Genomic DNA, 27840 nt, shown 5'->3' with positions numbered 1-27840 from the left:
CATGTGTTGAGGCTTCTCATTAATACTTCAGGATAAGGTGCTGAGACTGGGGTAGAATCAGGGGAAATGTGAGACTGTTGGTGACTGCTGGATTTAAGGGGTGACTTTCCAGCAGAAAAGGTCCCAGTGAGCGTGGAAAAGCCCAGGCCAGTTTAAGGCAGCTCTGTTCCTAGCACAACTGCAGGTGGTAAAGCAAAGCTGCTTTCAACTCAAGTTAGGGACAAGGGGTCTGAGCTAGCCCTGGCTTGGTTCTCCTGTGCCTGTGTGGGCAGGATAGCTGGGGGAGTGCAGTGTGCTGCTGGCTCTCTGCGCCTTCTCCCGGCGATCCTGCTCCACGCTGGAGCTGATTCACACCTCACTGAGCACTCCTTTGCACTTCCCAGCTTCGTGCTCTAATCCCTGCCCAGGTACTCGGGCTGCCTCCAGGCAGAGCAGGGTGAGGGCAGGAGCATCAGGTGATGGGTCACCTCCTGGGCTGTGCCTCAGGATCGCTGTGCTCAAAATGAAGGGTGTGTTTTTGTCAACTCCTACCCTGATCTGTAGCATTCGAGGGTCAGCTTTAGTGGATCTCTGACTAATACCAAAGCACATCTGGAAGGAAAATCTACTTCTGCAAGACAAAAGCTTTTATTAAATGTTGCATCCTTGTACCACACCAGCAGCTCTCTCTGGCCAGCAGGACTTTCCAGGCTGAAGAAGAAGTTTAGGAACGCTTTTGTCGACGTAGTCGTCCTAATGAAGCACTGTGTGGCTCGATGGCTTTACCAAGATCCCCCATTTCCTCCTTCAGCACATCTAGCAGTGTCTGAGAATTGTCCAGTATCTGGGAAAGAAATAAAAATAGCTTATTTTTACATAAACTGTTTCTCATGAATTCCCTTTCAATTCATTTGATCTGCCTTGCAGCAAGAGGGGTTCTCGAGCCCTTCAGCCTCTAATTCCTGATGATTTATTATACTGTCTCACTGTGGGAATATCTGTGGGAGAATTTCTCTGGTTTGTGTTCATATTCTGAATATGAAAGGCCTTAAGCAATTTGTCTGCCTTGGACTACGATGCAGAGAACTTCCTGAAGCAGACTGGGATGTTTCTGGTTGGTTTGGTGGGGCATTTTTAAGGGAGATTTGGTACCTGGGCTTTTTAGATCAATATTAAATTATGCTCAGCTGACCCAGTTTCAACTCTTTTCCACTGTTAAAACTGCACATTTTGGGTTTCTGGCTTCAAGACTAACTCAAATCTACAGTGACCTTATGTCAGACTGTTAGATCTGTTAATAATTTTCTCCTACTTTAGCTCACTGTGTACATAATCTAACATCCCTGCTTCCTGTGCTTTAGGCTACCACATATTGAGGAGACCTTGCTGCCTGTCCATCTCACCAGTTAAAAATTTTAACACAGTAACAATTTTAACACAGTAATTTTAACAATTGTAACCAAATGTGATGGTTATACTCCCAAAAATAATTTCTGTTCCTGTTGAGTTTGTGTAAATCACCAAGTGATCAGAGAGGAGCTGAGAAAGTGCCCCACAGGATGAGGTGCTGGAGGAAGGTGAAATCCTGTGGGGGCTGGCAGAAGGCAAGGAGTGACAAACCAGGGATGTACATCCACAGGAAAGCAACTCTGTTACTTTCTGTCTGTAGAACACCAGCATCTCCTCCTCTTTCTACCTCCTGTGAGTGTCAGTTCATTTCAATAAACAGGAATTCGTCTGTAGCCTGAGGGTGTGACTTGGATCTCAGGTAAGGTTTCTTTTTAAAGGGGCTGTTTTTGTACCTTGCAGCATAGTTTTAAAACTTTTAAATTTTTATATGAGTTTCCCCCTTTACTTCAAGCCACCTGGTCTTAAAGGAGGTTGGGGAAACAGCTCCAACTTAATCTGAAAAGTGATTACCAGGGGAATGCACTGACTTTGAGAGAGGAAGAGGAACTTAAACAATAGTTGGTCACATTCAAAAAGGCAAATGGGAGGAGAATTTAGGCAGCAGCTAATAGGAGAAAGGTGTTTCTGACACAAGCTCTGCCCAGTCACCAAGAGAAGGAAGATTGTCACCTATCTGAAAAGATGTTGGGAAGATCCTTTAAAAAAAAAAAAAAAAACAAAAGCTCTTGGTGTGTAATACAGAAGTGACTTCAGCTGTGCCTCTGTCTGTGGGGATCAAGCAGTCCCTGCCTGGCAATAACACACACAGGGAAGGTGAAAGGGTAAAGCTGCTCCAGGAATCAAATGACGGTGCCAGCCCTCATGCTGTTTGCCTCCTTCCCACCCTTTACTGCTGCAACAATTCGACTCTTTAAATGACATTGTTCCCTTAAAGATGAAAGAAATAACGCTAAACATTGGACAGGAAGAGTGGCAGGCCAGCAGCTCCATCAACACCATCGTTCTCTACCTGAATTAGTATGATTGTGGGACATGGTCTCTGGTTTCCTCCTTTCCTCCAAACCATGGGTCTGAGATGGTAATTTTTAAAGGTCTGTTTTCAAAAGCCATTTTTGATGTATTTTGACAATAAACTTTGCCCAAGCCCAAGAAGCTTCAAAACAGCCCCCAATACAACCCTCTTGTGATGGGATCTGTGTGCCAGAGCTGTATCCTAGGACTGGAAGTTGTTTGCCTGCAGTGCTATGACCCAGAGAGGTGCTTCCAATCGACCTTCAGGTAAATATAGACCCATAAACATATACAGATATACATCTATAGCTATCTCCTAAATCTCCCCTGAAACAGTATTAGGTTGGAGCTCAGGGCAAGGTTCTTCCCCCAGAGGGTGCTGGGCACTGCCCAGGCTCCCCAGGGAATGGGCACGGCCCCGAGGCTGCCAGAGCTCCAGGAGCGTTTGGACAGCGCTGCCAGGGATGGACAGGCTGGGATTGTTGGGGGGTCTGGGCAGGGACAGGGGCTGCCCTGGGTGATCCTTGTCCACCTCAGGTTATTCTGATTCAGTTATTCCCAGCAAAGCTCGCTGCCGTCCCTCCTCATCTCCTCACGAGGAAGCTGCACACTGCGATGTCCCCTCCTCTGCTCCAGGCACCGAGCGCCCTCAGCGCTGCTCGCTGTCAGTACCTGCCCGGAGGCCGCGTCCATCTCAGCGATGGTGCGGTCGATGTGTGCTCGGGCGGACCGGAGCCCCGCCAGGCTCTCGCTGGTTTCGGACAAGCGCCGGGAGAGCGTCGCGATCCGCGCCTGCAGCCGGCCCCGCTCCGCCTCCTCGTCCCGGATCCGCCCGCTCAGCTCGTCCCGCCGGGCGCGGAGCTCCGACAGCCCTGCGGGGCGGCACCGTCAGAGGGGCCCGCGCAGCCTGCCCGGCCCTGCCCGGCCCCGCTCGGCCCCCGGCCTCGCTCACCCTCCCGCAGCGCCGCGTGGTGCCCCCGCAGCGCGGCCCCGGTGCCGCTCATCGCCGCGGCCGGCGCCGCTCCGCCCCTTCCTGCGGCCCGAATGGAGCTCTCGGCCGCCTGGCACACGCTCAGCACCGCGCTGGTGCCGCCCGCCGCGCTGGGGCTGGTGAGCGGGCACCGCGCGGGCCCTCCCGGGTCGTTGCGCTCCGCCGGGCCCGGGGCAGGCCCGACCCGCCGGCCCCGGGATGCTCCGGCCTCGGCTCCTCCGCAGCCAGGCCTCTCCGGCTCTGGGTCCGCGGGGCGGGTGGGAACGGCCGGGGCCGGGGGGAACCGGCAGGAGCTGAGGGAGGAGCGGCCGGAGCTGCCGGCGCTGGGGGAACAACGGCCGAGGCTGAGGGAGAAACGGCCGGGGCTGGAGGAGGAACGGCCAAGGCTGGGGGAACAACGGCCGGGGCTGAGGGAGAAACGGCCGGGGCCGGGGGAGGAACGGCCAAGGCTGGGGGAACAACGGCCGGGGCCGGGGGAGGAACGGCCAAGGCTGGGGGAACAACGGCCGGGGCCGGGGGAGGAACGGCCGGGGCCTGGGAGGTGGGGAAGGGGCTCCTGGGTGTGGTCTGGGGGCTGTCAGGGAAGGGCCGCGGGTCCAGCCGCCCTCTCTCCCTAACACCCCAACCAGGAGCGGGATTAAAAGGCGACCACTTGCCTGGCCGAACTGTGCCTCTGCTCCCTGTCCGTCTGAGGGAGCTGGTGGCCAAGGAAGGGTTTTGCTCCAGAGCTCGGCATTTTGGGCACCCAAGGGTGGCTCGTAGCATTCCCATCAGCACTTGTGTCCTGCAGCAGCCACCAGCAGGGACAGCAATGATGTGTGTTGGTGTGAGGCCTGAGCTTCCATCGGTGGGCTGAGACCCCGGCAGGTCGCCATGGAAGAGCAGCATTCCCCCAGTGCAGTCTGACAGCAGAGTCCCTGTGTGCTCTGTCAAATGCTTAACTCGTGTTCTCTCTGCTTTCCAGGCAGCCCCGAGGCCCGAGGCTGCGGGGCCGCTGCAGGATGCCGAGCTCCGGGCAGCCCTGGACGTGCTGCGGTGCTATGACTTGCACTCCATCGTGGAGGAGTGGTTCATCGAGGTGCTGCAGACTGACCTGCAGGCGAATATCGCCCCCGAGTTCTGGAACTGCATTGGCCAATATGAGAGCACGGCCGAGGAGCCCCAGTGCGCCGCGCTGCTCCTGGATGCGTTCAGTCTGCTCAAGTGCCACCTGGAGCCCTACATGAACAGCCTGGAGCTCCTGGAGCAGTGGACCAAGGCAGGCCTGCTCCTGGGCACAGGTGCTCAGACACTGCAGGAGAAGGTCTACACCATGTTCAAAGCTATCCTTTTCTTCTCCACGACCAAATCGTTCCAGGAGATGATCCAGCAGTTCTACAGCCGTACATTCAGGATATACATGCGGCAATGGAAGAAAGGAGAAGATGGAACGAACGAGTGTGAGAGCAGCATGAGTGAGACCGAGCAGGAGAGTGACCCAGAGGAGGGTGGAGGAGAGGGCCAGCTCTGTGCAGGCTGCAGCAGCAAGAGGGAGCAGTGCTGGTGCCCTGAAGCCATGGAGCAGTTCCAGCAGCTCAATGACATTCTGTAGGTGTCTCACGGGGTGGTGGCTGTCACTCAGAGCAAGGGAGGGTCTGGGGGCAGCAGCAGGTTTTATTGATCCCTGAGAACAGGAAGAGCTGTGTGAGGTCAGGCTGTGTCATGGTGGCGGGTAGAAAACTCAGCATGGACTTTCTGCTTTCAACTGGTGGTTGAACAAGAGCACATCTTTAGACAGAAAGTTCCTCTTCCTGGATATGGGAGTATCGGAGTATCCTCCTCTTACTCTGAGGCCTCTGACCACAAAGAAGCAAACCAGTGCAAGGTGTCCCTACCCTTGTCAGGGGTTTGGACTAGATGATTTTTAAGGTCTCTTCCACCCCAAACCATTCTCTGATTCTATGAAACTCTTCTAAATGAAAAAGCTTTCGATGGCTATAAATGTCTGTAAGGAAGATGTGATAGCAGTAGTGCCATGTGTTGCATATGTATGCATCTGTGTGGGCTATCAGAGCCTGTGGCCTGAGCTGGGCCTGCCTCTGTGGAATATAGAGGGAGGGTGGTGCCTTCATGTGTAAGATTTTCTTGGTTTGCTGGTGCCTTTGCTCCCACACGCTCCTGACGGTGTCCCTGTGCCCGCAGCCGCCGGCTGAACTTGCTGGAGAGGGTGAGTGCTGACGCTGTCACCACCATCTTGCACAGGATGATCGAGGAGAGGATGGAGCAGCGCTGCCGTGGGGAGTACGAGCACTCCTTCCTCAACGAGTTCCAGGAGGTAAGGCAGGTGTAGGGCAGTGAGAATCCTCCTTGGGAGATGCGCAGCTCTTGTTGTTTTTTAGCAGCTCAGGCTAAAAGCAGATTCCAGCTTGAAATGCCTGGTCCAGGGCTGTGACTTCCACCACGCCTGGCAGGAGAGGTGGCTAAAACTCCTCATTTTGGCTGATGCTGGAGGGGCAGGTTTGCTCTGACCTGTGCATGAGGGACTGTCACATTTCACCTCATGATGTCTGTAGTGATGAGGGAATTTCTGTGGTTCCAGTTTACAAACTACAAGATCAACAAGTGCCACCTGGCCTGCAGAGGGCCTCCCTCTGTGTAAGTGAGCCTATAATTAGAATTTCTGTGACTATTTCTAGTCCTCTTCCTAACTCCTCTGTAAAACTGGAAGTGAGGATGAGAGAGGATACTCTGGTATTGATCTCACCAGTGACCACACAGAGAATTAAAATCTTTCTTTGCAGCTGCCCAGTTGTTTTGCTGCTACTTCAACTAAGTTTGTGTTGAGCTGTTTACCCTCCACGACTTTAAAATAAAATTCTTCTCCAGGTTATGGCTCCTCCAGGACAATTCTGAACTCACTGCTCCTTGCCCATGATCTTGCCTTTGCCTGTGCTGGAGAACCAGGCCTGCAGCCAGGTTCCCATGCAAGCCAAACACCCTGGATCCTTCACTCTTTGCCATGCCAACCGTTTTTGTTGCCTGCAAACATCAGCAATCTTTTTGTGTTTGTTTCCTTTTGGTTGTTGTGCAACACTTCCTTCACTGCACCTCGTGTGAAATGCTTTTGGATGACCTGGAGATTGTTTAAGGATATTTTCAGAGCACCACAGAAAACACAACTGAATTCTGCTCATCAGATGCTGCTCTTGCTTCCACCTCTTATTTGGCCATAGAATATTGGAGCATGTTGGGATTAGAAATAGATAATTTTAAGGAAAAAAAAAAAAAAAAGCACAGGCCTGGAAATCTAAAGGTTAAATAGAGAAGTCTGAGAAACAGCTCACTGAAAATTACAGGTGCTGAGGGCAAAGCCTCTTTGCCAGCACAGCAGCAGCTGCCTGGAGTGTCAGGTCACAATCAGGCTGTAACAGAGCACTCAGGGAAGATAAACTCAGGGGGAAGAATAGGTTGGTTTGATAATAATTCCTTAAAATCATGTTGCTTTGCTTCAGTTAAGTCCTGTCCTTTTGTCCTTTAGGGGAATTCTTTATCAGCTTCTCCACAGTTTTGCCCAGATGTTTGTAGTACTCATGTTTGTCCTGGCAAAACTTGTGCATTTCTTCAGTGTTTCCTCAGTCGAGTAGATAATTAAAAATAAACATCAGCAAACCAAACATTGACTTAGCATTTTTGTTTCAGGCTGTCAGAATCTATTAAAAAAATACTAATATCCAGTAGTAGAATAGTAGTAGAGCACCTTGTAGTATATTGGTACACAAATACTATCCCAGGAAGTAGCATATATTTGCTAATTGAGTATGTTTGAAATTTGGCAATTATACATTTCTCATTAAAGCCTAAATATTTAAAAAAATAGCCTTTTTATGCTCTCTGTTCAGGTTTTTATTTTATAACTCAGTGATGAGGCTGGTATTTGGATTTCAAATGTCTGAGTTGTGTTGGGTGTCTGTGACTTCTTGGGATATCTTGTTTGCTTTTCACTGATTTCAGGAACCATAGAAATTCCGGGCCAAGGATGTTGTAATGGGCAATTTTCTCATTTGCTTGTGAATGGGACAGTTCTGCAAGTATAGAATGGGATGAAACTCTGCAAGAATGGAATAGGCTGCAAGTTTTGGAATAAACCCTGTCCTTTTTGGAGCCCAGTGCCTGCACACAGTCCCTTATCTTCTCACACCCAGCTGCACAGTCCATATCCTGTGTCTGTAGTTAAAGTTCCAGTTCTTTCAGCTGGGTTTTCCCCAGCTATAACCCAGGCTGGGGCACATTTGAAGAGCAGCTGGGGGTGATGCTGTCCCGGTCCAGCTGTCCCTTTTTGCAGGCTGTGGTGGCTGCCTGGGGTGGGTTGGGATGTGGCTTTGCATCCAGCTGTGTTCACATCTGTTTCTCCCTTGTTGTGCAGTGGATAGAGAAGGTGATTGGGTGGCTCAGCAGGGTGTTCCTGCAGGATGGTCCCCTGGCTCAGTCCTCCCCAGAAGCCAGCAGCACCCTGAAGCGCTGGCGCTGCCACGTCCAGAGGTTCTTCTACCGCATCTACGCCAGCATGCGCATCGAGGAGCTCTTCAGCATCATCCGAGGTGCTTCACCCTTGGGCTGGGACTGGGTGGCTGAGAGATGTCTCTGATGTGCCACACTGCCTGCCCCTGCCTCCCCTCACAGCCTGCCTCTGCTCCTGATCGCTGCTTGGTTTGCAGATTTCCCAGAGTCAAAGCCTGCTGTAGAGGATCTCAAGTTCTGCCTGGAAAGGACTAACCAGAGGCAGCAGCTGCTCAGCTCCCTGAAAAGTGCTCTGGAAATGAGACTTCTGCACCCTGGTGGGTTTTACATCCCTGGCTGTGTCCTGACACTGTGAGGAGCCTGGGCACTAGTGGGGATCTACTTGGAGCTGGTCTGGTTTCCTGTTGGAGGAGTGAGGGGCAGTCACTGTGCCCATCACACATTCTTTGTGTTCCAGTGGGCAGGGCAGCAGCTGATGATATCCCAGCCCCCTTTGGCCTCATTTTTACACTATGGTCAGGAGCACAAAGTTTAGCTTTGGCCCAGGTGGGCAAAGGCTTCTTTGCACTGTCAGGGCTCAGCTCTGAGCCTCTGTTGGTGCTCAGAACTGTTTTCTCAGGCACATGGATCTGATCTGCCCCATTGCCTTGGGCAGTAGAACAGCAAACCCTCTTCCTTCCACACCTCAGATAGAACAGAGGGCTTGGACCATTCAAACCCCTTCTATCCAAGCCATTATTCTGTGCTGCAGGACTCTGACTCCCTCTGCTCCTCTCCTGTAGGAGTCAACACCTCCGACATCATCACTCTGTATATCTCAGCCATCAAGGCCCTGCGGGAGCTGGACCCTTCCATGGTTATCCTGGAGGTGGCCTGTGAGCCCATCAGGAAGTACCTGAGGTAGGAGGCGTGTGGGGCAGTCTGACACGTGCCCTTTCCCTCCCCTTCCCTCACTTGCTCCATTTCCATTTCCATGGCAGGACTCGGGAGGACACGGTGCGGCAGATCGTGGCTGGCCTCACGGGGGATGCTGAGGGCTCGGGTGACCTGGCAAATGAGCTCTCCAAAGCTGACCCAGTGACCCTGGAGAACGGCCAGGAGAGTGATGATGACATCTCAGAGCCAGGGGACTGGGTTCCTGACCCAGTCGATGCAGATCCAGGTGAGATGCCAAGCCCAGCAGTCCTGGAAGGCAGCTGGTTTCCCTGCTGGCCTTGAGCAGCTCATTTGCTGGTCCTCTGGAGCTGGGCTGGGGCAGGTCCCTGTTCACGTCACACTGTTGTCTGCTGGATTCCACCAGGGAAATCGAGCTCCAAGCGTCGCTCCTCAGACATCATCAGCCTCCTGGTGAGCATCTACGGCAGCAAGGACCTGTTCATCAACGAGTACCGCACGCTGCTGGCTGACCGGCTGCTGCACCAGTTCAACTACAGTGCTGAGAGGTGAGGCTGCAGTGCCCACAGCCAGGGCTGCCATGCCAAAATCACCTGAGGTTTCTTTTACCTGCCAAGTAAAAGGGTAGAGCCTTCAGACTCAGTCCTGTCAACGGCTGTTTGTGAAGCCAGGAGTGCCTTTTGCTATTTCCTTTGCAGCTTTGAGTTTGCCTCTAGAATTCCTTGCTCAGTCCTGCCCTTGGCTTGTGCTGATAGAGCAGCATATAGGAATTTGGAGGCACTGACACGCTCTTAGCTCCATTCCATGTGTTGTGATGGCCCCCCTTCACAGAAGGTTCCTCCTGAACATGAGGAAGAACTTTGCTGTCAGGTGACTGAGTAGTGAAACAGGAGCCCAGAGAGGCTGCGGGAGTTATTCCAAACCCATCTGGAACAACCCTGAATGACTGCTCCAGGGGATCCTGCTTGAGCAGGGAGGTGGAACTAGATGAGCTCCAGTGCTTCCTTCCAGCCTGAACCATTCTGGGATTCTGTCTTCAGAAAGCTGCTGGCCTAGAGGAGATGGCTGTTCCTCACTTGGGTACCAGGAGCCATCCTGGGCAGACACTGTGCCTTGCAAGGCATCCTAGGAAGAGCACCCTTGTGCCAAGAACTTCCTTTTTTGTCTATGTGGTGAAGAGGGGAGGCCAAGCCAGGTTTGTCCATCCAAGGGCCCTGTGCCTGACCTTCTGTGTCTCTCTCCAGGGAAATCCGCAACGTGGAGCTGCTGAAGCTGAGGTTTGGTGAAGCTCAGATGCACTACTGTGAAGTCATGTTAAAAGTAACTCCTTTTATTTTTTTAATTCAAGACCTGGGTGTTTGAGCCCATTGAGGAAGGGGAGGGACTTGAGGAGTCACCCCAAAACGGTCTTTTAGGAAAGTGGGCATTCCAGAATGCCAGTGAGGGGCTGATTTGTGACAGGCAGAAGTGCATTTAAATCATGCCTGGTTTTAAGCTCTGAAAGTTGGATTATCAGCTCTGGGGAATGGTTGCTCTGGTGCTGCTGTCTCTCCTGCCATTCCTGTAGTATCCTGGCACTGAAGAGCTGGGCTCATCCAGCTCCTCTGGGGTTGGGACTCTGGAGTTTGATTCTTTTGGAGCACTCTAGGAAGGCGTGGTGGGCCTTCAGTGAAGACGGTGTTGAGTTGTAACCCCTTCCTCTAACATCCCACAAATTTTTCTGAGTATGTAGCAGACTTCCAAGTAGACACACATGATTATGTCCTTTCCAGTGTCCCCATCATGGTTTGGAGAGAACAGTGTTCACCTGGTTTAAGCCTGTCCTTCACTAATGGTTAGCACTGACTCTGAAGGGAAGGAGCCACCCCAGCCTCCTCTGCCTGTTGCAGGACATGGCCGACTCGCGGCGCATTAACGCCAACATTCGGGACGAGGAGGAGAAGCTCCCTGAGGAGGAGAGGCCTCCCTTCAGCCTCGTGGCTGTGATCCTGTCCAGTGAATTCTGGCCACCACTCAAAGAGGAGAAGCTGGAGCTTCCAGAGCAGGTCAAGGAAGCCATGGAAGCATATTCCAAGAAGTATGAGAAATTAAAGGTGAGCCCACCTTAACCCTCCTTATGAAAGCTTTATCCAGTCCACTTTAGCTGCTGATTGACCCACACTGTTACAGTGGGGTTTGCAATAACCCAGCACTTCGTGGTTCCTGCTGGGAGATCTGCTGTGAGCAACTGCTTCCACCTTTTCCCAGGCCATGAGGACCCTGAACTGGAAGTACCACCTGGGGCTGGTGAGCCTGGATGTGGAGCTGGCTGATCGCACGCTCTCGCTGTCCGTGTCTCCTGTGCACGCTGCCATCATCCTGCACTTCCAGACCAAGAGTGAGTGCTGGGAAACCCCTTCTGTGCATCCATGGGTGGGAAATCCACATTCCTTGGGCACCTGGAGGCTCTGAGAGCTCTGGCAGGAGGACCAAGACGTGGTGCATGAGTTTGGATCTCCCACAGGGTCTCCAGCACCCAGCAGGGCCACGGCTCTGCACCCCTATGCTTGTTCCTGGCAGTGCCTCCCCTGCCTTACCCAGCTTCCTGACAAATCCTGGCAGGCTCGGGTGTGGGAAGTGTCCTGTTCTCCATCTCCTCTCTGTTCTCCATGGTCTCTGCAGGCACCTGGACGCTGACAGAGCTGAGTGAAGTGCTCAAGGTGCCCGTGACGTCTCTGAAGAGGAAGATGACACTGTGGCTGCAGCAGGGAGTCCTGCGGGAAGAGCCCGAGGGCACCTTCACCGTCATTGAGGAGGAGCAGAAGGACCAGGTGGAGAAGGTTGTTCTGATTGACAGTGACGAGGAGGGGGACTCTGCCATGGCCTCACAGGCTGACCAGAAGGAGGAGGAGCTGCAGGTACCTGTCCCTGTGGAGATGCAAACATCCTGTATTTTGGGTTTGGGGAATCTGATCAAGATTATTAATTCAATTTGCACTGTGGATTCATATTTTCCACTGCAAGTGGCTGAGTCCAGCACAAACATTTGGGTTTTGAAGTGGGTATCTCTTGGTTAATCTCTTGGTGCTGGATCACAGCCTTTCTTCCAGACAAGTGCCCAGCTGCTGAGTCAGGGATCCATTTGGAAATCTCCAGATTGGTTTTTTCAGTTTAAAAAAAAAAAAAGTCCGAGACATGATTTCATATTTGAAAATAGTCATGACTTACTTGGATGCACCCGAGCAACACTTTTTGGCACTTCTGACTGCCCAAAAGACTTATCCAGCACTAACAGCTGGATCTCTGCCTTCTCTCTGTTGTGGTTCCTGGACATTTCCAGTGCCTTTCCTGCCTGTGAGTCACACTGTGTGTGTGTGTGTGTGTTGTGCAACACAGCATTGTCATACTGGTGTTCATCCACAGAGGGTCATGCGTGTGCTGCACGTCAGATCCCACTGTCTGACCCTGTGTCCCTGCACTTCGCTGCTGTTCTTGGAATGCCCTGTTTAAAGGCCCCACACTCATGGCTGGGAGCAGAACTTATTGCTAGCTACATTCCTGCCTTGTTTTTGGGGTATTTGCTTTATGCTGTAGTGTCAGTCATTCACTGTGACCTGTCCCTTGCAGCTATTCTGGACGTATATCCAGGCCATGCTGACCAACCTGGAGAGCCTGTCCCTGGAGAGGATTCACAGCATGCTCAAGATGTTTGTGATGACCGGCCCCGTGGTCACTGAGATCGATATCCAGGAGCTGCAGGGATTCCTGCAGAAGAAGGTCCGGGACCAGCAGCTCATCTACTCGGGGGGTGTCTATCGCCTGCCCAAGAACTGCAATTAAAGAGCTCACCTGAGTGTCCCTGCCCCCCTGGGCACTCCTGCCTGTGCCTGAGCTCTGCTCCAGAGTGCCACCAGCTCTCAGTGTCCTGCTGGGGGGGTTTTCTGTCCTGGGGGTTTGCTGTACCCCCTTCCCCATACAGGTGTCACTTTCCACAGGGAGGCAACTCACCAGCAGCCTGGACACCCCACAATGTCTGGGTCTGCCCCCACATTCTTTCCTACCCTACATCAGTGCCTGGGCCCACCTCCCTGGTTAATAAATAACTGTAGGCTCCTTTTTCCAATGGTGCCAACTCTTTTTTCTTTCCTCTTGGCACCTCTCCATGCTGGAAGGGCAGGCAGGAAACTCCCCAGTCTGCCAGGCACCGTCCCCCTTTCCTTGGGTCTCCATGTGCAGCCCCAGGAAGTTTTGGGAGGGGGCTGATGGCTCCAGCTGCTGTCTGGGGCTCTGTGTGTGGCTAAAGCAGTGCCTTGCAGATGGATGTGATGAGTGAGACCCTGCCCAAAACCAAGGCTTGGTGCTGTCTCTGACGGAGGGAACAACTGCAGGGTGCCCTTGTTTGGGATTCTTAAATTGTGTGGAATCATTTTATTGTGGGATGAAGAATGCTTTAGATGGATGAGATGCAGCAGTTCTTCAGGGCAAACTGGTTAGTCCTGGGGAGGTGCAGTGGATTATCCAGGCCTGGTGGGATTGCTTTGCCCTGGCACAGGTACCTGTCTGTGTCCCAGCACCACAGGGCTGCCCTCGGGGACGGTGTCCTGGGAGCCTTCAGAGTTGTTGGCACCACACGAGGAAATTGGGTGGGACAATCCCAGAGCTCCTGGTTAGACACTGTGCCCCCCACCCAGCTATGGAGCAGTTTCAGGATTGTATCACATCCCCACTCCAAAACCCACGTGGGTTTTGTTCATCAGGAGGAATATGCTGGGAAAATCTGGCTTTTACTAAAAATATGTTTTCTGTGAAGCAATGAGTTTCCACAGAGTCTTTCTCCTCCTCTGCTGAATCTTCAGTCCCAGTCTGTGAGTGCTGTGGCAGCTGGAATTGAGACTTCACAGAGCCACAGGTAAGACATGGGAGCAGCTGTGAGTGTGCCCTCCCATCCAGGTGTGTGTGAGACCTGTGGAACATAGAAATCAGCCCCCATTTAACACTGAACCTTGTTTTTCAGTGCCTAAAGCCCACGAGTCCCTGTGGCATCCCTCCTGCAGCTGCAGGCAGCAGGGTGCAGCAGGGTGCAGCAGTCTCTCCCCCTTGGGCATGTTGGTGTTTTCCTCTGTGAGTAAAGCACAATTTCTTGATCCCCCTGGGGCACTTTGCTCCAGGCTGGCAGCCATGTGGCACTGGAAACCTGGTGCATCTTTGAAGGTTCTTTGTGCTGAAGAGGATCTGGTGATAACTGAATAAACCCCAGTCTGTGATTACGTCAGATAAAGCCAAAAAAACCCCAAAGGGCAGCAAATCCACCATGGCATCAGCAGGGAAAGGATGGACATCCATTCCTGAGTTCTAAGGAACCTTTCCCTTTCCTTCTCTCTCGACTCTCACCTCTCTCCACTTTTTTCTTTTTTCTTTATTGTATTTTATTTTTTTTCTTGAAAGAACACAGCACATGGAAGGATGTGGAAGGGCTGGCAGTGGGGGTCAGTGGGGTCAGTGCCTGCCAGCCCAGGATGTGCCAGAGTGTCTGGGGTGTGCCAGCCCCATCCCACAGAGTGTCCCAAGGAGTGTCTGGGTGTGCTGTGGCTGTGACGGGGCAGCAAAGAGGCTCCTTTTGATGTGGGGAGATGAAAGGAGCTGCCAGTTTGGAGCAGAGCTGGCAGCAGGGCTGTCCCCACACACCACAGAGCCACTGCTGGGACATGGCCCAGGGTGACTCAGGGCCTTGGCTGTGTCTGCTTTGCTTATGGATGCAAAAATATTGATTTATTTACGTGTTGTGCAGGTGGATTTATTGCTCTGTCGTGCTTCCTCACCCGCAGTGCAGGGGCTGTGGGGCACTGAGTGTTCCTGTACCCCATCCCAGCAGCGTTCTCAGACTCTGGGATGAGATGAGGGACACTCCCAGCCCTTCCCAAAGCCATGGCTGTGCCCTGGAAGGGCAGGGGATGAGCATCATTCCCATCCTGCCTTTTCCCAGCTCCTTCATGCTGCCCCAAGGGCTGGACCCATGGGGTGTGATGAGTTTGTCCATCCTGAGCCAGAGGATGAGCAATGCCACCACTGAGAGGACCTGGAGTCACCTCTCTGCCCATGGGAGGTCCCGGCCTGGTGGAGCCAGAGCCACCAGCTGAGCTGTGCTGTGGTTGTTTCAAAGTGTTACAACAGGAAAAATTCTGGTTTAATGACTGTTTCAGCCTTCATGCAATATAAAAGTTAATTGAAACAAGCTGGAAATGTGATTTTTTTTTCAGAGTGAACAGAGGAAGCTGGTGGGGAAAAAAGAGCTTTGTGCTGTTCCCTGTGCCACTTGCTGTGCAGCCTTGTTGCCTCAGGCTGGAGCTGTGTCTGCTGGCCAGGGCAGTCCCTGTCCCAGGCTGTCACCTATGCAAATCACTCCCACTCCAGAGGAAAGAAAGAAAGAAACGTATTTATAGCTCAAAAATGCGCATAAAATCATGGAACCATAGACTCACAGAATGGCTTGGGTTGGAAAGGACCTTAGAGCTCATCTCATTCCACCCCCTTCCATGGGCAGGGACACCTTCCACGAGCCCAGGTTGCTCCAAGCCTGTCCAGCCTGACCTTGGACACTTCTTTACTCCTTGGATGCTTGGGAATGGCTCCAGTTCTTTGGGTGTGTTACAGAGCCCTTGGTGGATGATACAGACCCTGCTGTGGCCCTTGGGAAGGTGTCAGAGTGATTTTCTCCAGTCTCCACTTGTGACACGAGGTGCTATTGATGTCCTGGGGATGCTGGTGGTGGGACACTGTTGGTGACAGCAGGAATGCTGCAGGCACTTGCTGCTCTCCATATTCTCCATATTATTTCCCACATTTTCCATTTTTTTTCCAAATGTACCCCTTCTGTTTTTCAAAGCCACAGGCTTCCCAGGTGTAGCAGTGCTGGTCCCTGTCCCCTCCCACTGCCTGCTGCTGGGCCTGGATGTGCCTCATGGCATGGCCATGACCTTCCTTTGGCCCCACAGATGAGGGGCTTAACCTGCAAAACCCATTTTTCTTTGATTTTGCCTCTTCTGTGTTTTAGCGAGGTAGGGATGGAGCTCAGCTGGAGGAGAAAGAAGCAGCAGATTCAACTTGGATTTTAGGAGTGGTCATCTGACCCAGCACCCCCTGAATGGCTTGAAAACAAGAAATGAGATAAAAATCCTCTGCCACAGAGCACTCCCCTCATTTACCTTGGTCTATTTATAAACTGTTTGGAAGGGTCACGATAACCCAGGCAGGATGCGGGGGACATTCCCCAGCCCAGGATAAACTGTTTGGGTTATTTTGGACGTGTTAAAGCTGCTCACAGAGGCTGGAAATTTTTGCTAAGAATGAGATTGGGAAGAGTGAGGGGTCTGGCTTGATGGCCCCAAGAATGCATCCAAGGAATTTAGGATTCAGGAGGGCTGATGGTTCAGGGCGAGCCCGGGGATCAGCAGCAGCAATTCGGGACAGATCAACACAAGGTGAGTGATGTAAAAGGGAAAAAATCCACCCACCAGCCCAGTCCAGAGCTGATGTGGCCATGGAGCTGGGGGAGGGGGTCACACTGCGAAAGGACAAATCAATATTTGCAAAAAATATCTTTGGGTCCAGGAATGACCATCCAGGGCTGGATTCTGTACCCCTGCCAGGGGCTGCTGACTCTCCCTGTGTGGGTCCTGCCCACTCTGGATCAGATTATTTAATGATATTCTTTTATTTTTCCCTGTCTGGGGCTGCAGGAGAGGCTGGCTCCAAGGTCAGTGCCCATGGGGGTCCTCGGGGGTTTCTGTGTCCCAACCCTGGCCTCATTTCCCCTTTTCCACTTGCAGCCTCTTACTTTTAGTTTCAGGGCTCCCTGCCTGCTGCAGGCTTTACATCCATGGGCCATGATCTCTACATTCATTTTCTTGCTGGTTCTAAGCCCGTGACCTTTTCAGCTGCTTTTAATTTCTTTTTTTTTAATCAGTTTTCTTTTTTTTTGCAGAGTTTCTCTGGGCAAGGCCAGTGCTGCAAGTACAGCACACTTCATCCTGGAGCTGCTGGGTCTCACTCTGGACCCATTCTGAGCTCTGAGCACCCCACAGCTTCCCCAAAGGGACCCTGGGTGCTTCATTCACCTCATACTGGTTTCCTGGGGTGCAGAGGGGGAGATGCCTGTGTCTGGGATGCAGCTGCTGCTCCTCAGCCCTAGAAATGTTCTGGCTAAACAGGCAATGTGCAAAAACTTGAAGGAAAGCTCTAAAATTGTCACCTATGTTGGTGCCACCCGAGCTCCAGCAATGCCTCCTGGTGGGCACCAAACCCAGAGGTGCCCAAAGCAGTGAGTACCAGTCACAGGCTGGTACCAAAATCTCGGCTCAGGGCACTGTCCCCCTCTCCCTGGGACATTCTCTGCTCTCTCTCCGTGTGGGAGAGGCTGTGTTTGTGCAGGATTTGCATCCGTGGCTGCAGGAAGGGCTGTGGCACCTCTCGTCCCCATCCTGGCCCCAAACCCATTTCCTCCCCGCGGGGCCCTGTTCGGGGGGTGGCCTTGGCACCTGCAGGACACGGGGGACAGGGCTGGTGGCCCCGAGGCTCTAGGGGACAGGGCTGGTGGCCCAAATTTGCCCCCACATGGCCCCTCCATGCACTGTCCCCCCATTGCACTGCCCTGATGCCCCCGTGTGCCCCCCAAGGCACAGCTCCCCCATGGACACAGCCCACACATCCCTCACCTGCAGGCAGCCCTCTCGTGGCAGTGAGAAAAAAAAACATTATTTCTGTACCTGCATGCCCCCCCACTCAGTGTGTCCCCTCCCCACAGGACACAGCAGCTTGCCCCCTCCAATTTGGGGTGCTGGAGGTCCCCAAAGCCCCGTGGGGGAAAGGGGGACACACAGCCCCCACACCAGGGCCGGGGCAGCTCAAGGGGATATTTGGGCTGGGAACATAAGCAGGTTTTCCATCATCCTGTCCTCCTGTCCCCACAGGGATCTGACACCTCCTGGTGCCATCAATGTCCCTGCCCTCCCCAGGTGCTCTCCCGCATTTTGTGGTGGCCGCTCCAGACCCAAACTGTGATTTTGGAGTTGGTAGCAACACCAGGACCGTGTCCCCAGCCCTGCATCAGCTTGTCTCCTGTATGGCCACTCCATGGCTGGCAGTGGCTGAGCTGCCACTCAGATCCTCATCCCCAGGTGCCATCCAGCTCCACCAGCACCACGGGGGTCCCAGGCAGGTCAGTCCCACGTCCCCACTGTCACCAGGATCTCATCACCCTCTGCTCCAGCAATGCTCTCTGTGTGCAGCTCAGGAGGGGTTTAGAATCCCCCTGTGCATCTTCCACCCTCCCTGGGTTTCCTGCTGTGTTCTGGAGGTTTTCTGTCCCCCTCATTACCCCAGCAGCCCATGGAGTGTTGAAATGGCTCAAACTCCTTCCCACTTAGAGCAGAACAATTTTTGTTGGGCTGTTGATGTTCACTGGCAGCCCTTGAGGGGGGTGGCAGCTTATTGCTTCTCTAATGTTGAATATTTCAGAGCTTTGAGGGGCACAGTGTTTTGGGGGTTTTTAATGGTTGCCAACTGCTCTGCTTGGGAGAAGCTCTTCCTTCTCAAAAACCTGAATTAGCCAGAAGAGCATCTCCCTTCATGGCTGCTCCCAAAACTCCTGCCAAGCTCCTCTTAATGGGATCTCTGCTTTGGGTCAGCCCTGCCCGGCTTCCTGACCCCGAGGGCAGCTCCCAGCTGCAGAATGTCAGCTTCAGCTGGGCCCCTGTGCCTTCGTGACACAGAAATCCCCACATTTGCAAGGATTTGCCAGGCAAATCCCACTGGCCACAGCAGAGGTACGTGCTGCCTGGCACAGGGCTGGGGAGACTTGCTCCCCTGAGGTGGAGGGGAATAGCGTGCATCACAGCACCAAAACCCATCAGATTCGGGCGGTTTTCCCCCTTATTTTTGGTCCTTTGCAGCTGGGCTCCCAGGGTTACAGCTGAGGGCTATCAAACAGGAGTTTAAAATACCAGCAAGAGATCACATTGGGCTTCTCTGGCTTTACCAAATGGGCTTGTTTGTGGGGGAAAAGCCTTGGCCAGGTTGTGCGAGTGCAGGTGAGACGTGGGACCTGCCAGGGTGTTCATCAGGGCTGACGGCAAGGGGAATGCAGTGAGGAGGAACCGCCGTGATGAACTTTTGTACTGCTGGATGAGGAAAACCCTCACTGCTTCCTGCTCTGAAGGGATGGAGCGGTTTTCCCCGGGGAGTTTTTGTGCCCACACCAGAACCTGGTCCCACGGCCGCTGTGCAGCCTTGCCCTGGCTGTCCCCATGTCCCCATGTCCTCCCCGTGCTGTTTGGACAGAGCAGCCAAGGGGCCGAGAGCTGCAGGAGGGCTGGGGGCAGCAGAGCAAGAGTGGCTGCAGCAGGACCTGCCCAGGGTCCATCCAGCTACTCTGGACTTGCTGTTTTTTCCAGACTCATTCTTTTTTATGGACTCACCCCTTCCCCCCAGACTGACTCGGTTTTCTCCCTCTTTCTCCTGTAGGCAAGGGGAAGCACCCAAACACCGCGTCAGCCCCGGTTAACCCCTCTGGGCAGCGTCACCGCTTTGACCTTTAGGGTGGCGGGTTCCGGGCTAGTGACTAAGGCCGGACCCGCCGCAGGGTGGGGATGTTTAGCCCGGGCTCTCGGCACCGTGCGGGTGATGAGCTCACCCCGCTGCCCCGTCCCGGCCGTGTTGGCTCGCACGGTGACGGCAGCGCCGGGGAGGGCTCAGGGCAGGAGGGGGACACGGAACCGGCCATCCCATGGCACGGCGAGAAGGAAGTGCCGCCCAGGGCCACTCCTCCTCACCATTTCCTCTCCTGGTTTCTGTACGGATGAGAGCGGAGATAGAGGAGCTGCCGGCCCGTCCGAGGCCGGAGGCTGCGGAGAGAAGCGGCGGTGGCCGGCGCCGAGGGGACACCGCGGGTAACTGCGCTGCCATCGGCTCCCCGTCCTGCTGCCCACCCCCAGGGGTCACCAAGGCACCCCAGGGCTGCTTCCAGCTCCATCCCTGCCACCGCCTCCTGCTCGTCCCCAGCCGCTCCTTTCCACCAAAAACCGCCTCGGTTTTTCAGGGATGCTCCAGCTCCCGATGGTTTGGGATGCTTCAGGCTCTTCTCTCCGCTTGCTGTCCTTCCCCTCGGACTTGGCTTTGGGGCTTTGGGGCCTGGCAAACCTTGGGGCTGGGCTGGTGGGGTTTGGTGGCGAACAGGCTGTCGGGGGGGTTCTGCTGCCTGTCACTCTTGTCACCGCTGTCACCCTTGTCACCGCTATGACCCTGCGCCGTGTGCTCGGGGAGGGTGGGCGCCTGCACCCGCCGTGAGTCAGACCGAGCTCGGACCGTGAATCGAACCCAGCTCCGGCCGTGGGTCGAACCCCGTTCCTCCGCTCGTTCCCAGACGGGGCCCCGGGCAGAGCAGCTCGGGATGCCGGGGCTGTGCTGGCCCTGCCGACATTGCGGGTTTGGTTTCTCCTCCCAGCCCTGACCCCTTCATCTGCAGCTCCCACAGCAAGGGGCTGCTTTGTACCTTCCACCATCCCTTTTGGATGGAGGGTTTGGCTCCAGCTGGGGGTGGGGGGATATCAATCTTCAGGATTTTCCAGGTTTTCCTAGCAGCTTTGCTCATGCAGAGGGGCTGAGTTCGGGGTGCAGCCTCTCCAGTCGAGGGTACTTTTACCAAGACCACGGTTCTCCGCTGGCCTCTGCTGCCACCAGGGCTTTTGCCGCCTGTCCAGGGTCTGGTCCCATCCTGCTCCCCTCTCCCAGGCTGCCTCCAGCTGCCCACACAGGCTCCTCTGTTGTGGAAACGTTGTTTTGGATTTGCAGGGTGCACGAATGCAAACACTGCAAGAGCTACAGCAGGAGAGCTGGAGGCTTCCCAGGAGTGTTTCCAAGTGTGAGTTTTCCTGCTGTGTCCGAGCTCGGGACAGAACAGTGATCAGCAGTGTTTACACGAGCACTGGGATGCTGCAGACTGAATTCCCGGTTTCTCTTTCCTGTTGTTTTCACCAAATATTAAATTAAGCTGCCGAAAGTGCATCACTGCAGGCTGGCACAGCCTCCTGCCCAGCCCTGACCCGACGCTGGGTGTGCAGGGACTGCTCTTAGAAACTTCCAGTCCTGTAAATACCAGCAGGTATTAGGGACTGAGTCATGGCATTAACAGGATTATTATATTTGTGACTGGACAGATTCCTTGCTCAGGATGGGGTTTTGTCCTTCCCCCCTGCCTTGCTTGGCTCATTTGGAGGGCTGGGCATCCCACAGTGGTGAGATGGATGTGCTGATGGGCTTTTGGGAAAGAGGATCTTGAACATCTCCAACTGGTGAGCACTCAGTCCTCTCTATTCCCCACGGGTCTTGTAGGGGCTTCGGGCTCTCATGGCAGTGAGAGAGCAGGCTCTGGGCTGTGAGCAGCAAAATCGCTTCATGTTTCAGCTGCAGCAGCACCTGGCTGTGGCCTGGCAAGGTCCATGGGGAGTGCTTGGGGTGTCCCGTGTTTCCCTGCCAGGAGCAGCCTCCCAGGCTTGAAGGGAGCCTATGAAAAAGAGAGAGAGAAAATTTTAAGCAGGTCCTGTTATGACTGGACAAGAGGTGATGGTTTTAAAGTAGAAGAGAGTGGCTTTAGACTAGTTATAAGGAAGTTTCTGAGAATGAGGGTGGTGAAGCCCTGGCACGGGTTGCCCAGAGTGGCTGTCCCAATCTAGGCCAGATTGGAGGGAGCTTGGAGCAACCTGGGCTAGTGGGAAGTGAATGAGGTGGTCTTTGAAGGTTCCATCCAGCCATAACTATTCCACGATTCTGTGATCCTTCTGTTCTCTAAACTTTTCCTGTAAATTTCCATAGCCTCTTCCCTGGCATTTAGCCAACTCCCTCTTCACCTGCAAAGGCTTGGGGCTGAGAAAACTTCACCCTGTGTTTGTGGAGATGTGTGGCAGTGCCTGGGGGGTTTTCTCATCCCTGGCTGAGCTCCATGGTGTTCCTGATCCCTTGAGTCCGTGCTGGTCTGAGCTGCAGCAGCTGCTCCCAGTGGCTTTGGAGACAGTTGTCCCTTTGGGGACCTGCAGGTGCTATGTGAGCAAGGCCATGCAGGATGGAGAGGAACAAAGGTGTGACTCCACGGTTTGTGGGGACAGCCCAGGGCTCCCAGTGGCATCCTTTGGGTGGCATCGCAGTGATGGTGGCATCCAGCCCTTCTTCCTGGTGCTACCTCAGGGCCTCCTTGTCAGATCTTGTCTGGCTGGTTTTGCTTTTGCACACCAAACCCTGCGTAGAGTCAGGAATTAGGTCAGCAATTAGCACTCGGGGTTAATTGCTGCACAGAGATGAAGACTGGATGCACATGGTCCCAAAATCAACTTGTGCAGGGAGTGGGAGTGAAGCTTTGCATTTCAGAGCAGCCAGGAAAGGTGTGGGGTGAAGCAAGGAGGCAGAGGGAACATTTCCAGTGCCTGTGGCTCCCACACAACCCCGGGGTGCCCAGGGGCTCGCTGGGTGACGGAGGCAGCTTTGTGCAGGGGAAGTAAAGCCTTGTCCAGAGCGTGACTTTGTGCGGGTTGGTGGCTTCCTGCTGAGCTGGAGCGAGTTAATAACAAACCTCCAGACCTCCTTGTTCTCTTCAGAGTGGTGCTTTTGGCAAGGCTCAGTGTTGATTTTTTAAGGATGGCTGATGAAAGTGGCTTTTCCTCATGCTGCCTGTGCTGGCTCCCTGCTCTGGGGCTGGCAGTGTCACAGCAGCAAACTGTCCCTTGTGTGAGCGCTGCTGCAGCCCAGAGGTGTCAGAAAATGCCCTCCCACCATGACACAGCTTCTGCCACCTCCGGCCTTGTGCCAGGCAGGGCCAGGGCAGCACGTGGAGGTGTCATGGGGCTGCATCCAACCCGGCAGAGCTGTGCTCTCCCAGGGGCTCCCTGCTCTGTCTGTCCCTCTGTCACATCCCTCTGGCCTCTCCTGCTCCTTGTTTGCCAGCTGAGCTTTGTCCATTCAGGTGGTTATCCCAGGATGACCACATCCCTGAGCTCTCCTGTGGAGCTCCAGGGTCTCATGTGTCACCCCCTGTGTCCCTCCCATGTCCAGGGGTGTGTGCGGGTGCCCAGGGCAGGGAAGGACAGGGGGGTGGCAGGGTTGGGGTTCAGTGGGGCTGCCCCCTCCTCTCCCCATAGCCATGTGCTGCTGACAGCTCAGGCACAGCCAAGCTGCTTCTCTGCAGCCCCTCTGAGCCTTCCCATCCAGGGGCAGCTCTCATCTCACCTCCCTGCCAAGCACATCCAGCAGCACAGCCAGGAAAATCCTCCCTGGGCGATGCCACCACAGCCAGGATGGCAACTACAGCAGGTTACTGCCACACCCCCAGACATGTCCGTGGGTGGACAAGCGACTTCCCACAGTGTGTGTACGTGCCTGTGTGCATGTGCTAGCACAGAGGTGGGGCTTTGTGTCTTCCTTAAATTTAGCAGGTGTAGGGAAAGAGGATTGGGCAGCTGTGGTTCAGAGCATGGGTCAGTCTGTCCTGCTGTCCTGCTGTCCTGCCTCCTTCTCACAGCAGAGCCTCTGGCTTTGGTCCCAGCCACCTCTGACCTTCCCTCCTGCATTTGAAGGCAGGGTTGGGCTTGTGTTATAACATCAATTTGCATTAATTGACACTGAATTTAATCTGTAGTTTTGCACATCTGTCCCATCTTCAGAAAGTCAGCTTAGGTCTGAAAATCTCTGCCACCTTGCCATTGCTGATTGCTGCAGGTTTCTGGCCTAATTCCACTGTTATTGGTCACTTCCTGATGTTAGGAAGGTTAATTTTATATAATTCCTTTTCTTTTTAGAAAGAAGATGATGTGAATGGGCTGTAAGAACCCGACGAGATGGAGGAAGCCCTGCCTTGCTCTGAGGTGGATGGAAAAAGTGTCCTCAGGGATCTGGGGATGGAGATGCCCTGCATGGAGAACAATCCCACAGGAGACACATCTGGAGCAGAGAAGGATTCAGGAGAGGTGCCCTGTGCTGAGTGCAGCACAAAAGAAGAGGCTCCTTGTGACCCAGGAATTGTCTTCACTGAGGGCAGCGTGGAAGGAGAGACGCTGGGCAGTGGCAGCGATGGGGAAGGGGAAATTCCTGGCAGTGGCAGTGACAGGGAAGGGGAGATTGCTGTCACCGACAGCGATGGGGAAGGGGAAATTCCTGGCAGTGGCAGTGACAGGGAAGGGGAGATTGCTGTCACCGACAGCGATGGGGAAGGAGAAATGCCCTGTGATGCAAAAGAAGAGGCGTCTTGCTCTGAGAGTGACGCAGAGGAAGTACCAGATGCTGTAATCCCTGCTGCTTCCAAGAAAATAACTTCTATTTCCTCTCCCTTACGGGCCATCGTCCGCCTGCGCCGGCGCTATCGCGGGCTGAAGAAAAGCCGCCTGCATTTAGAGCTGCCTCGGGAAAAGCCTGCAGAGTTTGTCCACACCAGGCTGCTTCAAAGGCAGCTGTCCCTGAACAGAACTTCCCTGTACAGCCCTTCCATGTCCTTCTTTAATCAGTCTGGCTTTGAGAGCTCCCAGTACTTCACCTTTGACACATCTGTGGAACATTACTCTCTGAAAAAGTGCAGGCGGAAAAAGAGCCGGAGGAAATCCAGGATGGTTCTGTACCCTGATAAAACAAAAAAATACCTCCCAGCAGAGGAGAAGAGCAAGGCAAAGCGCTGCCTCCTCTTGCTCATTGCCATTATCTTCTTCCAGATTCTCAATGCAATAGAGAACTTGGATGATAACCTCCAAAAATACGACCTCGATGCTTTGGAGAAAACCATGCACCGGGAAGTCTTTGGGCAGAAGGTTGCTGTGGAAAGTATTATGGAATTACTGAAAGATTATCTGGCTACCCACATCCACAACAAGCCTCTGGTGATCTCTCTGAATGGCCCAACAGGGGTTGGGAAGAGCCACGTTGGCTGGGTGCTGGCCAAGCATTTTCGCTCTGTCATGGACAATGACTTTGTGCTGCAATACTTTGTGATGCATCACTGCCCCAGCGGGGTGGCTCCCCTCACGTGTGAAATAGATCTGTCTAAGAAGATTTCTGACATGGTTACCAGGGCTGAAATAGAGGAAAAGACCCCAGTGTTTATTGTGGATGAGGTTGAGCTCATGTCCCCCATCCTGCTGGAAACTCTCAGCCGATTCTTTGAGCCCAATCAAACCAACGAGTTCCTCAATGCCATCTACATTTTAATAAGCAACCTGGGAGGTGCTGAAATCACAAAGTTCGTTCTCCAGAATGCATCCACTGAGCTCCTGCATCAGCAGCGGGGAGCTGAAGAGCTGCTGAGCATCCTCCAGCCAGCCCTGGTCAGTGTCCACCCTCTGTGGAAGGCTGCAGACATCATCCCCTTTGTCCTTCTGGAGAAGTCTCACGTCATCAACTGCTTCCTGGAGCAGATGAGGAGGGAGGGGCTCTATCCTGACCAGAAGCATATTGAAAATTTGGCAAATCAGCTCAGTTACTACACTACAGGGGAGAAGCAGTACTCCAGAATGGGCTGCAAGCAGGTTGTGGCCAAAGTCAACCTCCTGTAGGGATTTACTGCAGAGACCAAGCCCTGCTCTTGGGATTTGCAAAGTTCTGTGCTCATGAGGAGTGTGTTACAGCAGGCTGTGCTCAAGGTGTCCTTCCCCAGGCCTGCACTGGCTCTGCCCTGGTCCAGGCAGAGGGGTCACAGCCTGGACAACCTGGTCCCTGTTCTCCTCCAGAGACTTCACTTTTCCCTCATGTTCTGTGAAAAAGGAAGGACAAGGAAGCTGGAGCCACCTCCCAAAGACTGCAAGATGCTTCATTCCTCACATTCTCATTTGGGATTCTTGTCATTAAGGAGCTTTGAGGTGCAAAAGCTGCAGGATATAAATAAGATGAAACAATCCCTGAGTCACTGGCCCTGCAGAATATGTCACCTCATGTGTTTCACTCTCTCCAGGCTCACAATTCTTTGCTCTTCTTGGTCCTGGCTGGTGTGTGCAGGGCAGGGCTGGACACCTGGCACTGGGACAGTTTGTGGCTCCTGTCCCCCCAGATGTGCAGGCCTGCCTTCCCCAGCTCCTACGTGACCACATCCTCTGCAGAACACTTTTTGGACCTGTTGCTCTTCTGAGCTCATTCCTGAGCTCACCTTTGGCACCTGCAGTGAGATTTCTGCCCTGCAGGTGTGTTTGGGCTCGCCTCAGAGACTGCTCATCTGTGCCAGATGGTGCAGAAATAACCTCTGGATTGTTTCAGGTCTGGTGGTGACACCTCATTCTCAGAGCTCTTCTGCTTTTTCCTTCTGGGGACTCGTCGTGGTCAGTCATTATCTAGAAACCCCAAGCAGCAATTGATGGATCTTGAGCAACACACACTGGAAAAGACAATTTGGGCTGATGGAGTGGGAACCCTGGACTTGTTCCCCGTCCTGAGAGGCCAAGAAGAGGCTCTTGGCCACTGAGCCCCAGGTGAGATGAGGCCTGGGAGCAGCTTGGGAAGAGCACACAGCCATGTTTTGAGCAAAACTGAGCAGGTATTTATGGCATTGTTTTCTCAGGTTGTGGTTTTGTACAAGATTTCTACAGCTTGCTGTGAATTCCCAGACAAGAAACCCTGTGGATGTTTGCACTGGGGTTTTGATTCACCTCTTTCTAATTGTTGGTCTCCAAAGACTCTGTCACATACTCCAGCTTCCAGAGCTATTGTCAGGAATAAACCCAAACTACCCCGAATAAAAGAATTGAAAGTACATTTCTTTCATTTGACTGAAATGTGGATTTCCTCCCAGATTTCCCTTCTGGAGCCATGTGGCTGCACTGCCATGCCTGTGCTTCCCAGTGGCTCGGGTTGGGAGCAAGGCCAGAGCTTTGTGGTGTGTTTTTTGCAGCACCTCGATGCAGGGTGGGTGCAGCAGCTCCAGGTGTGCCCCTGCTGAGCCCAATCCCAAACCCACACAAGCAGCAGTGCCAAAGGCTGGGTGCTGCACAGCTCCTCCATCCAAGCCACCTCCTAAATTCAAGTGGCCTCAAAAACCAACATCTGGGAGCTGTTTTCACAGCTTAGAGAGCTTAACTTAAGCAGTAAGCTTAGCTTACTGCTAAGACATTTGGGATGCTTTTATCCTGGATAAGAAACCACTCAGGGACCAGGATTCCCTTCCTCCTACAGCTGGGAGAGGGGCAGATGTAAGTCCTGATTATTTCAACAATGTCTTTTGTTTATAAATGCCCACCCAGGGGGTGTTTGGTTGTGCCAGAGGTCCCTGGATGCCTCCACACCAACCATCACCTCTGCAAAAAGGAAGAGTGACTTTGAATGGAGCTGAGCATCTGCAGAGTTTGTTTCCATCCCTCTAAGACTCTCCTGCCCCCAATCAGGGCTCCTAGCCATTTCTGAGTTTTCCTGAGTGCCCTGTGCACCTTGATGACCTGCCAAAGCCTTTGTGTCTCACAAAGCTCCTCTCAGTGCACAGAATGGGGCTCAGCTTCCTCCTGCATGAGACCCCACCTCATCCCTCAGCCTCTGGAGGCTCTTGTCAGACAGCAAAGGAACCTCCAGGCTATGGAGAAGACTTTTCCTGCCAGAAGATAGGATGCAGGACTCAAATCCCAGCTCAAATGGCTCTTTAGGTTGTCCCCAAAGGCTTCCTCAGTTGGCAAAAGCTCTTCCTGAGTCAGGACACATCTTTGTTGTGCTTGGAGCAGTGATTTGTGGCAGGGTGTGCTCCCACCCTGCTGCAGACTGTGTTTGATGCCCTGGATCAGCAGTTCCAGCAGCACTGGGGTGGTTGTTCCTGTCACTGCTGGCTCGTGGGGACACAGGCAGGTACTCTGCACCCTGCAACTGCATCCCAAACCACAGTGGGGTTTGGACCAAACTCCCTTTTTGCATTTGCCCTGGGGAAAGTGCAGGGTGATTCCAAACAACTCTAGTGAGGATGATGCTGTTACTGCCCACGAGAGCGGGGCAGTGAAGGAGAAGAGGGAATAGGAAATAGTTCATGTCTTGAGAGCACAGACTGTGACCCCCCAGCCAGCTGCAGCTTCCCCAGGGCTGGGTTCAGG

General features: G+C 53.6%; 3 protein-coding genes across 3 annotated transcripts; 2 read left to right on the top strand and 1 right to left on the bottom strand.

Moving 5' to 3' along the window:
• Positions 1-605: 605 nt before the first annotated feature.
• Positions 606-3426, bottom strand: LOC148221449 (uncharacterized). The gene is made up of 3 exons (XM_088177626.1): positions 3353-3426; positions 3073-3272; positions 606-823 (listed from the first exon to the last, which is right to left on the bottom strand). Exons 1-3 carry the CDS (start codon positions 3402-3404, stop codon positions 704-706), a joined length of 372 nt encoding a protein of 123 aa, XP_088033752.1. The 5' UTR covers positions 3405-3426; the 3' UTR covers positions 606-703.
• ANAPC2 (anaphase promoting complex subunit 2) lies at positions 3412-12879 on the top strand. Its single transcript, XM_088177625.1, has 13 exons — positions 3412-3510; positions 4356-4978; positions 5573-5705; positions 7794-7968; positions 8086-8205; positions 8671-8788; positions 8869-9050; positions 9189-9330; positions 10027-10102; positions 10672-10875; positions 11030-11159; positions 11444-11679; positions 12389-12879. The coding sequence occupies exons 1-13, from the start codon at positions 3445-3447 to the stop codon at positions 12599-12601; spliced, it is 2418 nt and encodes an 805-aa protein (XP_088033751.1). The 5' UTR covers positions 3412-3444; the 3' UTR covers positions 12602-12879.
• Positions 12880-19585: 6706 nt separating this feature from the next.
• TOR4A (torsin family 4 member A) lies at positions 19586-26527 on the top strand. Its single transcript, XM_014881058.2, has 2 exons — positions 19586-19704; positions 23599-26527. The coding sequence occupies exon 2, from the start codon at positions 23638-23640 to the stop codon at positions 25336-25338; it is 1701 nt and encodes a 566-aa protein (XP_014736544.2). The 5' UTR covers positions 19586-19704; positions 23599-23637; the 3' UTR covers positions 25339-26527.
• Positions 26528-27840: the final 1313 nt, after the last annotated feature.

This window comes from Sturnus vulgaris, chromosome 22 (genome assembly GCF_052056855.1).
Source record: "Sturnus vulgaris isolate bStuVul1 chromosome 22, bStuVul1.hap1, whole genome shotgun sequence".
In the NCBI taxonomy this organism is placed as follows: Eukaryota; Metazoa; Chordata; class Aves; order Passeriformes; family Sturnidae; genus Sturnus; species Sturnus vulgaris.
This window is presented reverse-complemented; position numbering and strand designations above follow the sequence as displayed.